We start from the raw sequence: 16,620 nt of genomic DNA, 5'->3' as shown, positions 1-16,620 counted from the left end.
TACTGTTGTTTAAAGCTACATCAAACTGATAGTGTTTATATGCTAGGGTAAGGGACCAGAAGAAAAAAAGAAACTGAAAATATCTGAGTGAAGGTGATGGAATGAACAATAGATCAGCATAGGATGAAGAGGTTCTGTGTATATATGTGTGTGTGTGTGTTTAATTTTTAACATCAATGGAGAAGAACTCCCTGCTTTCCATACACACTGAGATATTTCTTCATTCTAAGTGGACTACATTAGTATTTTAGATAAGACTATTTTATTCAAGTATTTTTTTTAACTATCATGGGCTTATAGATTTAAATATAGAAGGGATCTTAAAAGAAACCTAACTCCTTCATTTTACAAATAAAAAACCTGAAATTCAAAGAAAAAAAATTAAATTATTTAACCAAGGACAGAGCTGAGATTCAAAGCCACATTCTCTGACCTCAAATCTAAAGCTTTTTGTATGCACTATACTTCTGTCTAGTTAAATAGCAACTTTATGAGACACACCTAACAATATTGATATATTATCTACAAGCTAATCTATAATGATTATGAGTAGTGCCATGATATTAGTTATCTGTCCTTGATTCGTAAACACAAAGCATACCTGTACAGCAGGCTCCCACCTATACTACAATTAACTAACCAAATGAAGTAAAGTTGTTGTTTAAGTAGGTCTCAAAGTATTTCATACTTATCTTTTTCCCATATTACTGTTTTAAGGAGTTGATTAATTTTGATGAATTTTATATCATTCAAAAGAGTATCAAAATGAAGCTCAATTTTAATTCATGGATTATTTGACCATTTTTATACAAAAGTTTTCAAATGGAACATATTCTGATACTATAATGTATGCATTATATAGATCTCAGATTCATTAGGTACATGAAGGTAACAATCATGTAGCCATTCATAAAAAAAAAAAAAAAAATTAGAGGGAGAAAAAGGAAATAACTCTGATGTCTTGATTTTTCATTTAATAATTTCCCTTAAAGGGCAGCTAGGTGATGCAGTGGATAGAGCACTAGGCCTGAAGTCAGGAGGACCTGAGTTCAAATCTGGTCTCAGACATTTAACACTTCCTAGCTGTGTGACCCTGGGCAAGTCACAATTTTAAGGGATGAAACCCCCAGTCAAAAAGAGGCAGCATGGAATAGTAAAAGAACAATGAATTTAGTATTAGAGAATAAAGCTTCTTTATAATACCTATTACTTGTATGTTATGGTGGAAATCACTTTACCTTGCTAGATCTTAGTTTTCTTATCTATAAAGATAAGGGAGGTTGTACTCTATTGTGCCTTATGTCCCTTCTAGATCTAAATCTTTGCTCCTATTATCTTATAAACAGATAAATATGAATCAAAGAAAATCAACTATTTGAGTGGAGAATATGCATGTGTGTGTTACTATCCAAATTGTTACTCTACCTTATTCTAGTTATCCATACTTTTGGAAACTCTAAACTTATCTAAAACAATGCCTCATCTTATGACATCTGTCAGGTGAAGGAATAATCCTTAATTATTTTTTATAGGAACTGATGGAGTCCCTTTAGTTCAAAGCAGAGAGTTATATAGAGCTTGAAATTAGGCTAAGATTTCAACATAAATAGAGGAAACTAATTATAGAGTTGGATACCAACCTCCATCTGTTCATGTATCCAGTCCAGGAAAGATGTGATACGAGTGTAGACTCCTGGTTTATTTACATCAGCACAACCAATTCCAAAGCTTGTAGCCCCCACCAACTTCCAGATCCTCATCTCTTCACAAACTAAAGGTCCTCCACTATCACCCTTAATGTGAAAAACAAAATGAAACAACTACCAATCAATATGGGTACGGTAAAATTAATTGTATATATTCGGGCACATTGTTGACTGAGCATAAGTAAGCAAATAGCAAGCCTTAGAAACAATCTCAGGAATTTAGGTTGAAGGATTACTGGAGACCCTCCCCATGATTCTGCAGTAGATACCACTGTTGAAGTGTGCTTTACATCTGTTACAGGAGATCTTGGAGATGACTACTAGTAGGATAATGAATCCAAACTATCGCCCAAAGTATTCTGGACTTTAAGGGACTTGGACAGTGCAAAATCAAATTAAAATAAAATGGTTGCTTATCAATCATAAAAAAGTGTTTCACACTTTTATGTTGTAAGTCTTACTCAAGAAAGTATGGTAGTTAGCTGCTACTGCTTATTTAAATGCTTGTCAAAATGTGTTTGTGTGTCTTTTATGTCACGAATTTCTTTTGTAGAAAGAAGAAATAAATAGTTTTCCTACATGACTTAAGTTGTACATTGTTTTATCTCTCTTTTGGAGAAACCTTAGAAATGAACAAAAACATAAGATTTACATGATTCACCTCAGGCCTCGATATCAGGGATGTGTGCTAGGAAAAAAAAAAAAAAAAAAAAAACATAATCCTCTCTAAAAGCTAAGTTTTTCCCAGCACAGAATCTAGTCCAGGTAGGTTAAGAACTGAAAGGGGTTTCATTTCAAAAATAAAGGGCAGGGGAAGCATGGTAGTGCAGTGGATAGAGCATCAGCCCTGAAGTCAGGAGGACTAGAGTTCAAATCTGGTCTCAGACACTTAACACTTCCTAGTTGTGTGACCCTGGGCAAGTCACTTAACCCCAATTGCCTCAGCCAAAGAAACAAAAAATGGAGAGGGCAATGTCTCAAGCTATGTGGCCCAGAAATAATTATATAAATTGTTATATATGTATACACATTTATACTTAGAAATATGAAATAATGGACCTTTTCCACATGTTAAGATCTTTGCAGAGGAACTTTTTTCCTCCCAACTTTATAGAATCTGATTTGCTATGATATCCTAGAATCCCACTGAGAAAAATTATGAAGTCCTTCTATTAGAGGATTTTTAATCCTTATTTTGAGAAAATAATACAGATTTCCTGGCTCTGGTCAAAAGACAAAGAAATAAGATGTAATTCCTTGGGAAATTTAACAATTGTTATGTATCTACTATTCTGAATGTCATAATTTTTAATTTTTCCTTTTATTACCCTGGATATCAGCTGAAAACCAGGTTTCCCAATTATCTAAATTATAGTTTTATCTATATGTCCACCTAGACACAAACAACGCCATAGCACCCAGGATCACAGATAAATCTTCTACATGTCCCTTGTTAGCCTACTTCAATTAAACTGAAACATTCTAATTCCATGTTTTCATCCACCCTCAACTAGTTACTGAGCTCAAAGATACCAAAACAGAGAACTATAAGGAAAGGTAATAAAGAGAAGGTAATCCCTCACCAATCCTGGAATCTCCTCAAAAAAGAATAAGGAATTTTACTCCATAGTAGACATAGAACTTTTCCTTTACAAAAAAAGAGAAATCTGGGGAGCTATTTTGGTAGCTGTTACAGGGAGATGCTGGAATCAGTTTATTGTGATTCTGAAGAATTAATTATTAAATTTTCAGAGTGAGTATCTCTTCCTTTAAAAGAGCAAATGCTAAAAATCAGGCTTGATTCATTTTTTTTTTCTTGATTTTTCAGATCAAAGTCAGCAAACTGTCCCTAAATCTGCCCCACTCTATTTTTGTCAATTTTTCCAGACAATTCTTGAGTTAAGAATAGCATTTTAAAACACAAAAATTTTATTTAAATTTTATTTTAGTTAAAAATGTAAAAACTATTCTTAGCTTATGACCCATGCAAAAATAAAGGTAGTGCTGCAAATTTGGAGAACAACAAACCTTTTTCTAGCCATCTGTAAGGAATAACAGAATAAATTGTGTTTGGACACCTAAATCTTAAATATAAAGTTTTTTCCATTTCTTTTATCTAATATGGACCTTGAGATAGAGTGATCTTCAGTACCAAATGTAGAAGTTAAATGGGAGGTAGATACTGTCTCATTTTTTTTTAATTCTTCAATCACTGAAGAATCTGATTTCAATTTCTTCAATTAATATCTCTAATTGAAACATGGCCATTCTGGACCTTTCAATGATCTATAAAACGATTAGATGTTGGTAGTGTAAATAACATAAAAATTCCATGTAATCTATAGTACAAATGTATTTTTACCAACCAAGCTTCATTTTATTGTGTTGACATTTTAAGTACCTGTGAATAAATTTTGGTGAAAATTTCTTACCTGGCAGCTGTCCACACCACCCTTTAAATAGCCTGCACAGAGCATTGAAGGAGCAATGATTCCACCATACACGTCCTTATGATTGCAAACTTTGTTCGAAATTAAAGGAACTGAAGCATGGTTCAAGACTGGTGAGGCATCTCCTATTTCAAAATAAGTATTGGTATGTGTCAGTAGAAGCAAATTTCCTCTCCTCATAAGGTAAATTTAGTTTACTGATTGTTTTGTTCAAAAGAGAAGAATGAATATGATGTAAACAACCATGGGGAAAAGTCTGAGTAGGAAAACAATATATTTTATATCAAAATAGCATTGGACAAGCAAAAGATCTTATGAATTTGTCAATTTCCATATAATCAAAGTAAGCATATTTGGCTTTATGTGATAGAAATGCTTCATAAGAATGATACATATATCAAGTTAAAATGATCACTATTTCTCTAATTTGAAAAACAAATCCTTAATTTATATTTTTTGCAAATTCATATTTAATCATAGCATGTTTCCCTAAGTTAAGAAATGCCATCTACTGGATATGACTCTCTTCCACAATGAGATGACTGATGCCAGCTCCAATGATCTTGTGATGTGGGAACTGAGTATGGTTCATAACGCAATATTTTCATTCCTTCTCTTTTTATTTGCTTGCACTTTATTTTCTTTCTCATTTTTTTCTTGTTTGATTTGATTTTTCTTGTGCAGCAAGATAATTGTATAAATATGTATGCATATATTGGATTTGACATATATTTCTACCACGTTTATCCTATGTTGGACTACTTGCCATCTAGGGGAGGAGGAAGAGAAGGGAGGAACTGGAACAGAAGGTTTTGCAAGAATTAATGTTGAGGGGCAGCTAGGTGGCACAGTGGATAGAGCACCAGCCTTGAATTCAGGAGGACCCGAGTTCAAATCTTGTCTTAGACACTTAACACTTCCTAGCTGTGTGAACCTGGGCAAATCACATAACCCCAGCCTCAAAAAAAAAAAAAAAAAAAAGAATTAATGTTGAAAATTATCTATGTATATTTATGAAAATAAAAAGCTTTAATAAAAAATTTCAAAAAATGACATCTACTTGTACCCTAAAAAATAGTACCAATAATAATCATGAACATAAACAGGGAATACTTCAAATAGGTCTTTTTTGTGGACTTCTGAATCTGTACCTCCATTTCATCTAAAATTATCATCAAACAAGGTACATAGTTTTAAAAGATGGAAATTTTACACTGTCAAGGGAAGTAAATTAATCCAGTGTTTTAAGGAGTGTTATAAGCTTGCCAACAATCTGGCTTCTTGAGATCTTTTTTAAAAAAACCAACAAAACTTGATTGTCCAGTTTCTCGGAAAGAATGACTCATATACTTATTCTATGACACTCCTAATAGATTAAAGAATGTTCACCCCTCCCACAAAAATATATTGAAGGATTACAGATAATATGTACTGACATCTCCAAGAACCTGATACTTTTAGTGATTAAGGTCTGGGATGAGAGGAAGTAGATTTGGGTTAAAAGTAATTAAAGCTATATTTTCATGCACTATCCTATAGGAAATTTTTTTTAAAACAAAAAGGGCTTTCATAGTACTAAGTTCATATTAATCACTTGATGGCTACTTGTTGATTGATTGATGGACTTTATTACATTGTATTTCTCTATGTGCTGCAAGGCAACAGCATGGTCATTTTTAAGAGATTTGGGAACATAATCCTAGCTGACCCAGAAAACTGAGAGGAAGGAAAAGAAAAAGCCTTTTCTTATGTAGAAGAAACATGATTTCTTCCTCTTGAACAAGGAGAATCAAATCCAAAAGTTGTTATAAATAGGATCCTAGAACCTAAAATTTTTCAGAGGAAGAAAAATAATATCTGCTTGAGAATAAATTGCTAAATCAATCACAAATTTTAAAAATATTAAACCAATTAATATGGGAGTGGTGTAAATGTGCACTTCTATGACATATACATATTGGATTCCAGTCTTCTGTCCTAATCCTGATATGTGTTAGGTATATGTGAGGTCCAACTAGGACCTACCTTAGCTTTCTAGGACAAAATATTGACCATAAGCAGCCCATTATTCTCATTCTCTTCATCTCAGGGGTACTGTTTTTTTAATCCTTATAATTTAAAGTATGCAAGCTATGCAGATACACTTTACAAATTAACGAGTTAGAAATATATAAAATAAAAATATATATCCAGGTTGGTACAATTTATCTGGTTCCTAGTGGCTGTAGCTAATAGAATGAGTTATTTTTATATAGAATGAGTTTATTTCTATGGAAATTTCATCACCCTTCAGCCTAGCCCACCTCCTTAAAAAAGAAAAAAAAAATTAGATATGACCAGTTTGCATCAAAATGGAACCCTTAATCAATAAATATGTCTAAAAATGAAATGGAGAGATACAGAGGATTGTTAAAAGAATAACATTAGGGGGCAGCTAGGTGGCACAGTGGATAGAGTTCTGAAGTCAGGAGGATCTGAGTTCAAATCTGGAAGCAGAGACTTAACACTTCCTAGCTGTGTGACCTTGTGTTAACCCCAATTGTCTCAACAACAACAAAAAAAAGACATTAGGAATATTAAAGCTCACTACTGGGCTTATATCCCAAAGAAATACTAAAGAGGGGAAAGGGACCTGTGTGTGCCAAAATGTTTGTAGCAGCTCTTTTCATAGTGGCTAGAAACTGAAAACTGAATGGATGTCCATCAATTGGAGAATGGATGGGTAAATTATGGTATATAAAGGTTATGGAATATTATTGCTCTGTAAGAAATGACCAACAGGATGAATTCAGAAAGGTTTGGGGAGACTTACATGAACTGATGCTGAGTGAAATGAACAGAACCAGAAGATCGCTGTACACTTCAACAACAATGCTGTATGAGGACATATTCTGATGGAAGTGGATATCTTCAACATAAAGAAGATCCAACTCACTTCCAGCTGATCAATGATGGACAAAAACAACTACAGCCAGAGAAGGAGCACTGGGAATTGAATGTAAATTGTTAGCACTACTGTCTTTCTACCCAGGTTACTTATACCTTCAGAATCCAATACTTAATGTGCAACAAGAAAATTAGATTTACACACATATATTGTATCTAGGTTATACTGTAACACATGTAAAATGTATGGGATTGCCTGTCATCTAGGGGAGGGAGCAGAGGGAGGGAGGAGATAATTTGGAAAAATGAATACAAGGGATAATATTATTGTTTTTTAAATTACTCATGCATATATACTGTCAAAAAAATTTATAATTATAAAATTAATTTTAAAAAAAGAATTCCCCTCCATAAAAAAAGAAATATTAAAGCTCAAAACAATCAGCATAGAAATAAAGATTAAAAGAAAAAAAAAGAAATAAAAAAGGAGTCTGAGGAGGAATAGCTTATATTAGGACCAAAAATTGGTATAGATAGGACTATGATGATAACTTATAGAGCCATCAGAATTACCCCACTCTGAAAGAACTGATTGATTGTTGTGCTTGAAGAGGACAAAAATGACATCCTCATGTTGGGATAAAAGTACAGGGTATCTGACAGTGACTGATCAGACCAATATGAGTTTTGAAGGTTCTACCACCGCTTCATAGTTCATACGAACAAATGGACTCATGACATGGAATGAAGATGCATCTCATATTTCCTTTGAACTACCGCATTTATGCTTCAGTCATAAAGCCCAGCACCTTCTTTGATGTGGTCATGCCATGCTGGGCAATCCTGTGTTAGGGTCTCCCATGTCTTCCAATCAATTCCAAAGTTCTTCAGAGAGAACTTGAGAGTATCATTGTGTCACTTCTTTTGAACTCTATGTGAGCATTTGCTTTGTGTAGTTCTCAATAAAACAACCTTTTAGGCAAATAAACATTTGACATTCAAAGGATGTGACCTATGCATTGGAATTGTGATCTCTGCAGTAAGGTCTTTTTTTTTCTCCTATTTCTCTCTTTTTTTAAATTTATTAATTTTAGAATTATAATTTTTTGACAGTACATATGCGTGGGTAATTTTTTTTTTTACAACATTATCCCTTGTATTCACTTTTCCAAATTTTCCCCTCCTTCCCTCTACTTCCTCCACTAGATGACAGACAATCCCATATATAATAAATGTGTTACAGTATATCCTAGATACAATATATGTGTGTAAAACCAAATTTCTTGTTCCACGTTAAGTATTAGATTCCGAAGGTATAAGTAACCTGGGTAGATAGATAATAGTGCTAACAATTTACATTCACTTCCCAGTGTTTCTTCTCTGGGTGTAGTTGTTTCTGTCTATCATTGATCAACTGGGAGTGAGTTGGATCTTCTTTATGTTGAAGATATCCACTTCCATCAGAATACATCTTCATACAGCATTGTTGTTGAAGTGTACAGCGATCTTCTGGTTCTGTTCATTTCACTCAGCATCAGTTCATGTAAGTCTCCCCAAACCTTTCTGAATTCTCCTGTTGGTCATTTCTTACAGAGCAATAATATTCCATAACCTTCATATACCAAAATTTACCCAACCATTCTCCAATTGATGGACATCCATTCATCTTCCAGTTTCTAGCCACTACAAAAAGAGCTGCCACAAACATTTTGGCACATACAGGTCTCTTTCCCTTCTTTAGTATTTCTTTGGGATATAAACCCAGTAGTAACACTGCTGGATCAAAGGGTATGCACAGTTTGATAACTTTTTGGGCACAGTTCCAAACTGCTCTGCAGAATGGCTGGATTCTTTCACAACTCCACCAACAATCTATTAGTGTCCTAGTTTTCCCACATCCTCTCCAACATTCATCATTATTTGTTCCTGTCATCTTAGCCAATCTGACAGGTGTGTAGTGGTATCTCAGAGTTGTTTTAATTTGCATTTCTCTGATCAGTAGTGATTTGGAACACTCTTTCATATGAGTGGATAGAATTTCAATTTCATCATCTGAGAATTGTCTGTTCATATCCTTTGACCATTTTTCAATTGGAGAATGGTTTGATTTCTTATAAATTAGAGTCAGTTCTTTATATATTTTAGAAATAAGGCCTTTATCAGAACCTTTAACTGTAAAAATATTTTCCCAATTTGTTACTTCCCTTCTAATCTTGTTTGCATTACTTTTGTTTGTACAAAAGCTTTTTATGCAGTAAGGTCTTAATGCTTGACAATTCAACTTGAGAAAGGAGCTCAGAGTCCAGTATCCTCTCTTGCCAGGTGATCTTCAGACTCTTCTTAAGACAATTCAAATGGAAGTGGTTCAGTTTCCTAGAGTGCTTGTTGATATGCTGTCCAGGTTTCACAAGCATACAAAAATGACAACAGCACAGCAGTTCTGTAGATCTTCAGTTTCATAGTCAATTCTAATACTTCTCTCCCACACTTCCTTTTGCAGTAGACCCCCTGCTTTGTAACACTCAGCTGGAATATCATCAGCACCAGATGCTTTACCACATAAAAGGAGCCTAATGACATTCAAAACCTTTCATCAGTTGGAAATTTAATTAGAGAGGGATTGACTTCAACTAGAGCTATATGATAATTGACTTCAGTGCTAGTTTATGATGATCTGTTAAGAACATTAATCAACCCATCTCTGCAAAATCAAGTTTTTATCAAAAATCAATGTGGATCCATCAGCACTGAGTAATTGAGATGAACCATAGATTTTTGGGCCATATATAACTTTCAGGGCATGATAAAAGAGCTTTTGGATTGTTGCTGTCAAGATAAAACCAAATTTCACTGCCTCCTTATAGAACGATGAATCCTACATCTCTAAGTTTTACTTGAACTTTCTTGATGATATAATAAAATGATTCTTTCTTAGAGATGAATGAATGAATGAATTAAACTCTATGGAATTCACTTTTTTTTGGTAGTAACTTTTGAATTTCCCCATCATTTTCATCAAATCATTCTTTCTGTTTGTGCAAGACTTGCTTCATATAAATAAATGAAATGTTGTACATCAAAACTCTGAAAACTATCTATTTCTTTTAGCAGAAAAGTGGAGCAGCCACTGTTGCCAACTTTGTGTTGACTCAACTTTCCCTCCAAGCAATGAACTGTTCATTCTCAGAGGAGTAAATTTTCTGGCAGTCATCATATATTGAGGCCATTGCTTTTGTTGAATTTGAATATTTAGCTTGCAGAGGATGTCTATGATCAGTCCAGAACCCTGTGCCACACTTTGCCTTTGTCACTCTCACACGCTTATAATAACATATTAATGAATGTCAGTGTTTTCTCTGAAGGTGGCATCAATGAAGTTTTCTTACATTTAGGTAATTAGGGCATGATGTTGGTGATGAGAAGGCCATGAGATGTGAAGTCTTCAATTGTTAGTGATGATGGATGTGGCTCTTCCAGCTCCCTTCCTCTCAAGGACTCCCTAACTTATCTGATAATCTGAGGTCACTTTGGCATTGAAGACATCCATAATTATAAGATTGTTCTCTTCAATATATTGATGATGAGGATTTCCAAGTCTTCATAAAAGTTTTTTATTTCATCAGAGTTCACTATAGTGGGAGGGTATGCTCTGATGAGTTTTGGCAAGTGATATTCATATTGTGATGAATCTGTTTACTTTTTTTTGTTGACACACAAGCTTGTTGACAAAAACCTATACCAGCTTCATGGTAGTCCCCTATCATTGCAATCACTCCAGAAAAACTTGTATCCATCCAACTCTGACTCTGGAAATCTGGCCTTCATTTGCCAGCTTTGTTTCACTCAAAGCTGTTATTTGTATATGATAACTGCAAAATCTCTCACAAAATATGTTCATCTTTGAGGTTTACTGCATTTCTAGTTGTATAAGTGTTTTCATGTTCCATGTACTGATGGTGAATAGAATCATTTTCTGCACATTTTATATTTTTATCTTAAAGTAAGATCCTTGCCTGCCACAGCATGCACGCCAGATTTGGTCAAACAGAGAATTTTTAAAGGTACCTTTCCTACCTCCTTCCTCACACCAGGAGATGAAGAGAGTAATCTTTAAAAAAAAAAAAAAAAGCTGCCTAGATACTCAGAGGTCTACCTAATCCCATTGATGCTTCAGTCCAGCTAGATGTTCTTATGAGCTAAGCCACCTTTGTGCAGGATTATAATGATTAAAACTCCCAGTGTATCTGCATCTGTTGCTTTCTTATTTGTTGCACAAGAGGACTTTGAGGAAAGTAAAAAAAATTTAAATGGTACAGGTGATGTTTTTTGACTGACACACAAATTAGTTTTAAGTTAAGTGGAATCGCAAGATGTAGTTGGTCTTACATGTACCAAAATGTGTGTAAGAGCTCTCAGAGCAAAAAAATTGGAAATTGAGGGGATGCCCATCAACTGGGGAATAGTTAGATAAATTGTGGTATGTAATTGTGATTAGCAGTTCTGGAATGATCAGCTGTGAATGACTTTACTATTCTTAGGAGTACAATGATCCATGACTATTCTGAAGGACTTATGATGAAAAATCCTATTCATAGTGATTGTGCCTAAATACAGATTGAAGCATTCTCAATCTCTCTCTCTCTCTCTCTCTCTCTCTCTCTCTCTCTCTCTCTCTCTCTCTCTCTCTCTCTCTCTCTCTCTTCTGTCACAACATGAGTTTTATGAAAATGTTTTCCAAAATTTCACATGTGTTTTATTAATGGGGGCTGGGGTGGGGATAAGAGAATCTGAAACTCAAAAGTTTTAAAAACAATTGTTTGAAATGTAACTGAAGGAAAATATTAAATAAATACAAAAACATGGAAAGAAAAAAAAAAGTGGTTGATCTCACACTCTTCCAGAGTCATTGAAGTCCAGGTTAGAATAAAGACAAAATGATTGGTGATAGACCTGGCATCTTTGATGTCTAACCAAGCTCTAAAAGCACTCCACAGCACTTGCTTGAGCCCTTCATGGCCATTGGAACAAATTATTCTTATCCGCCTATTTCAGTGGGGGAAGTCTTCATGGTTGGGATAGATACCCTCCTAACTCAATGATTGATTTAAAATGTCTTGGTTAACCTAAACATGGTTTAACATAGCTGCCATATGTGGGGGAGGGGGATGTGTTATGTATTCAGTTTAATATATGCAAGGAAAACAATGTAAAGTATTTTACTTATCATCTAGTTCTTATGTGTGCCCCAGCATGGTCCCTTCTTTCATCAACTCTTACCAAAAATGGTATACACATTTGGGGTGGGATATACATGTGTATACCAGGTCAATGGTGGGGATGTCTTATTGCAGGTATTTCATACTATGCTATTTCATGAAACAATTTTCCTTTGAATTAATTATGTCTACTTACTGATTCATAAAAATAAAAACATTGGTAGGGGATTGTGAACTATGGTTATGGGGAGATACAGATCAGTAGGTTGTTTTTGACCCTTAAGTGACTCATATATGAGTGAGAATGACCCAAATACTAAAAAGTAAAAAGTAAAATTCTATCCCTTAGTAGACAGGAGAGAAACATGTCAGATATTTATAAACAATCAAGATGTTAAAAAGAATTTTTTTAAAGAATTTTTTAAAAAAGATAATATATTAGTGATAATGAGCCTATTTTCCCCATTTATTCCTCTAGGATGGTAACATAAGAACATCCAAAACTACTTAAAGAAAAAATCTTTCCAATTCCTCATGATCCTATAAAAATCTCTGGATTTTCATAAGATTCATATATTAGTCTGTCAGGTTTCATAATATTAAATTCTACAATACTCACCTCCTTCTTCTGTGGCCCCCCACCCTGATGTCCAGCACATTTTCCCATCAGGAAAGTCCTCTTCAGAATTAGGCAGACAGATTGGTTGAATCATATCTGTTTACAAAAGAAATAATGTTGTCATTAAACCTAACTAAAAAGGAAAGATAAAGTAAAAATTTCTTCTCACTTTAGCATTTATTAATTTGGTTTAAATGAAACCATATGGAAAATATAAGTTCTTGGTAATGTTAAAAGTTATCAATTCATCCCAGAGTTTTTCTTACAACAACAGTCTTAGAACAGGACAAAGATGATCACAAGTGATATATCAGTCATTACATTAATATTCTTAATATAATATTGATTTCTATTTTCATATATTTTTGCCTCCTCCTTTTCTTTTTTTACAATTATTTAATTTACAATCTGCTATGTATACATACATATTGTGTGTGTGTGTGTATATATGTATATATATATATATATATATATATACATACATACACATATATATACAGATACACAAAGATATATAAAAGCAGATCACATTTATAGACCCCTTTGCCAGGGATATATAACAAAGTATGAAAATATATTTTATTACACTATCTGTGAGGGAGGGAGAGTAATTTTCTATTTTAATCTGAATCCAAAATGGGATTTTATGTATGTCTAAAATGTTCTTTTTTATTTGCAAGCCTTTATTAAGTACAATCAAATATGATATAATGTCTTCTGGACTTTATAAAGGACTTTATAAAGAAGTCTCTTTATTCTCTCATAGAACACACTGAAATATAATATCACATATTTTGGTGAACTCAGAAAATGGTGAAAATCTACTCAGGAGGGAAATAAAGATTATCTTTTCAGAATAGTTTTAGGAGGAGAAAAAAATACAATTGTGGAAATCTGCATTATTTTAATTTAAAAAGCAAGAAAATAAGGAAGTCACACTTTAAATTACCATCAAAAGTGAGAGGTATGGCTAGTTTCATTAGAGCAATGTCATTTCCCAGTCTCTTTGGCTTATACTTGCTGTGGTATATGATTTTGTCCACTGAATAAGAAGGAGCTGGCGTATCTATTAAGTTCACCAACCCTACTTGTATGGTCCACGAACTGGGCATATACAGGCTGAAATGAAATTAAAGATGGTAAAGGTACAGAAAACAAAAATTAAACAAAATATCCACCCACAAATATTATGAAAATTAATCTTGAAGAAGGCTTTAATAAATGTTAACATTCATACCAAATGTTATGTTCTCTTGTTTTGTTTTGGGTTTTTTTTTTTTATTCCAAGTAAATAAGGAGCAACAGCAAGAATCACACAAAATTTATCAGTCACCACCCTAAAGGAACAGAAAGCTAGAAATAAAATTTTCCAGAAGGCAAAGGATACAAACTTCCAACAAGAATAAGATACATAGCAAAACTGAACAAAATGTTACAAAGGAAATATGGACTGACTTTAAATGAATAGATAGGGGCAGCTAGGTGGTACAGTGATTATAGCACCAGCCCTGAAGTCAGGAGGACCTGAGTTCAACTCTGAATTCAGATACTTAATACTTCCTAGCTGTGTGACCCTGGGCAAGTCACTTAATCCCAATTGCCTCAGTAAAATAAAATAAAATAAATTAATAGATAACCTTCCTGATTTAAAAAAAAAAAAAAAAAAAAAAAAAAAAAGCACCAGAGCTATGTAGAAACTTTGGGGGTTTGAACAAAGGAATAAAGAGAAATATAAAAAGGAAAACTTTAATGAACAATTTTATGAGATTAAATAAAGATAAAATGTTTACATTATAAAGCCTACTGATCTAAGAGAAGAATGGAAAGAGAGGGGGAAAGGAATATATATAACAAGGGATGAAGAAATACAGATTAGAGAACATTATCTAAAAATTACAGTGAATAAGTAGAAATCTGTACAAACGAGGAATGAGGAGTTGGTAATGCAAAAATATTTATAGTAGTTCTTTTTTTGTAGTGTCAAAAATGGAAACAAAGAGCATGCTCATCAATTGCAGAATGACTAAGTAAGTTTTTATATATGAATATGGTGGAATGCTATTGTGCTTTAAGAAGTTATGAAAGGGCGGGGTGGGGAGAAGCTAAGTAGCTCAGTAGATAGAGCACCAGCCCTGAAGTCAGGATGACCCAAGTTCAAATTTGGCCTCAGACACTTAACACTTCCTAGCTGTGTGACTTAATCCCAATTGCCTCAGGAAGAAAAAAAAAAAAAAAAAGAAGGAGATGGGAATGGAGGCACCATTTAAGAAGCAGTAAGATAATTAAGTAAGTCAGTACTCACTCATAAACACAGTGTGCAGCAGTGACAATCCATATAGGAGTGATGAGAGATCCACCACAAAGATGATATCCCTGGAACTGGAGACTAACTTGCCAGGGCCATTGCATAAGGGATGACATGTTTCCCCCAACTATACGTGGGCTATAGCCTATCCTCACACCACAAGCTGAAGGAGTGAAAAGAAATAAGTAAAAAATATACTCAATGACCCATCTCTAATTCATTTTTCACTGCCTCTTTCTATTTCATGTCTCAGATAGATTGCTGCCAGAAAGGCAGTTATGTTACACATAACCATCTAGTCAGTTGAATTAAATTATTTCTCCAATTATAATCTCCTTTTTTCTCTTCTCCTCACTCTTCCTCAATCCTATTTTCCTCTAGACTCATATCAATTCTGGCTCATCACTCTTTTCATAGTCTTAATCTATAGACAGTTCAACAAAACACTCCCTTGTATATACTCTAGAATCCTTGGTCTCTTTGCCTTCTCATTGCTCTTCTACTAATTTCTGTGTCCTGTTCCAGAGCCATATACATCTATTACAAATACATATTCTCTAATTTCCCATTACCTAGTTCTTTCCTCACTACCTATAACCATAGTCAGGCTCCTTTCCTTAACTCTTCAGGCTATCATCTTTTTTTCTCTTCATTTTTCTCCTGCATATCCTATTTGTTTAGTCTCTCTATGCTGGTGTCCTTTCCCAGAGTCCAACATCTGCCCCCACCTCATAAAGACATATGCCAGACATTCTCCTACTATATCTCAATATTCTTTCCCTTCCATGCTAATCACACTGCCCATATTAAAGGGTTACACTAAGGAAAACATTTTGGAATTCTTAAATTTCTATAGAAATTTGATCTGTTGTCAGATATGGAACTTTTAACCTTTCTTCACATTCCCAATACTTAACACAATCTTTGGCAATAGCAGGTAATTAAAAATTGCTCTTGATATTACTTGACCTGATTTGACAAGAGTAGAACTAACTCCAGAAAATAAATAAATAATTTCCTGGTTACTTGTAAGAAAGGAACAACAATCTCCTGTAGCAAAACTGTTATTTAAAACAAATATCATGGCAATATAGCCTTCCTATTTCGTGAAGGGATTCCATTCTGACTCCCCATCCTATAAGATATTTGAAACAAACTAGTTTTCTTACACTAAAATAAACTTTACATATGTAAATATAAGATTAGAAACATAATGGCATATTAAATAAGGTGAGATTAGCAAATAGACTGAACTATGTGTTAGTTCTCCTAAATAAGTTATTCCTTTTCCATTTTCAATTCTTTGATATTACAAAATACTTACTCACACACTTTAAAATGATTACACGTCCAGAAGAGCATTTCTCCCTAAAATAAAAATAATAGTTAACCTAATTTTCAAAATGCAATTTCCATGAAATATATTTCTTGGTTGGTG

General features: G+C 33.8%; 1 protein-coding gene across 1 annotated transcript in view; it reads right to left on the bottom strand.

Moving 5' to 3' along the window:
• Positions 1-16,620, bottom strand: part of TMPRSS3 (transmembrane serine protease 3) — a 41,257-nt gene that overhangs the window by 6,953 nt on the left and 17,684 nt on the right. Inside the window, exons 3-9 of the mRNA XM_074297331.1 lie at positions 16,507-16,550; positions 15,180-15,345; positions 13,827-13,996; positions 12,878-12,973; positions 10,782-10,784; positions 4,139-4,281; positions 1,641-1,793 (exon numbers count right to left, since the gene is read on the bottom strand). Of these exons, the coding sequence (XP_074153432.1) occupies positions 1,641-1,793; positions 4,139-4,281; positions 10,782-10,784; positions 12,878-12,973; positions 13,827-13,996; positions 15,180-15,345; positions 16,507-16,550 (775 nt within the window). The remainder of the gene's footprint in view (positions 1-1,640; positions 1,794-4,138; positions 4,282-10,781; positions 10,785-12,877; positions 12,974-13,826; positions 13,997-15,179; positions 15,346-16,506; positions 16,551-16,620) is intronic.

The sequence above is a fragment of the Sminthopsis crassicaudata genome, chromosome 3 (genome assembly GCF_048593235.1).
Source record: "Sminthopsis crassicaudata isolate SCR6 chromosome 3, ASM4859323v1, whole genome shotgun sequence".
Taxonomy (NCBI): domain Eukaryota; kingdom Metazoa; phylum Chordata; class Mammalia; order Dasyuromorphia; family Dasyuridae; genus Sminthopsis; species Sminthopsis crassicaudata.
This window is presented reverse-complemented; position numbering and strand designations above follow the sequence as displayed.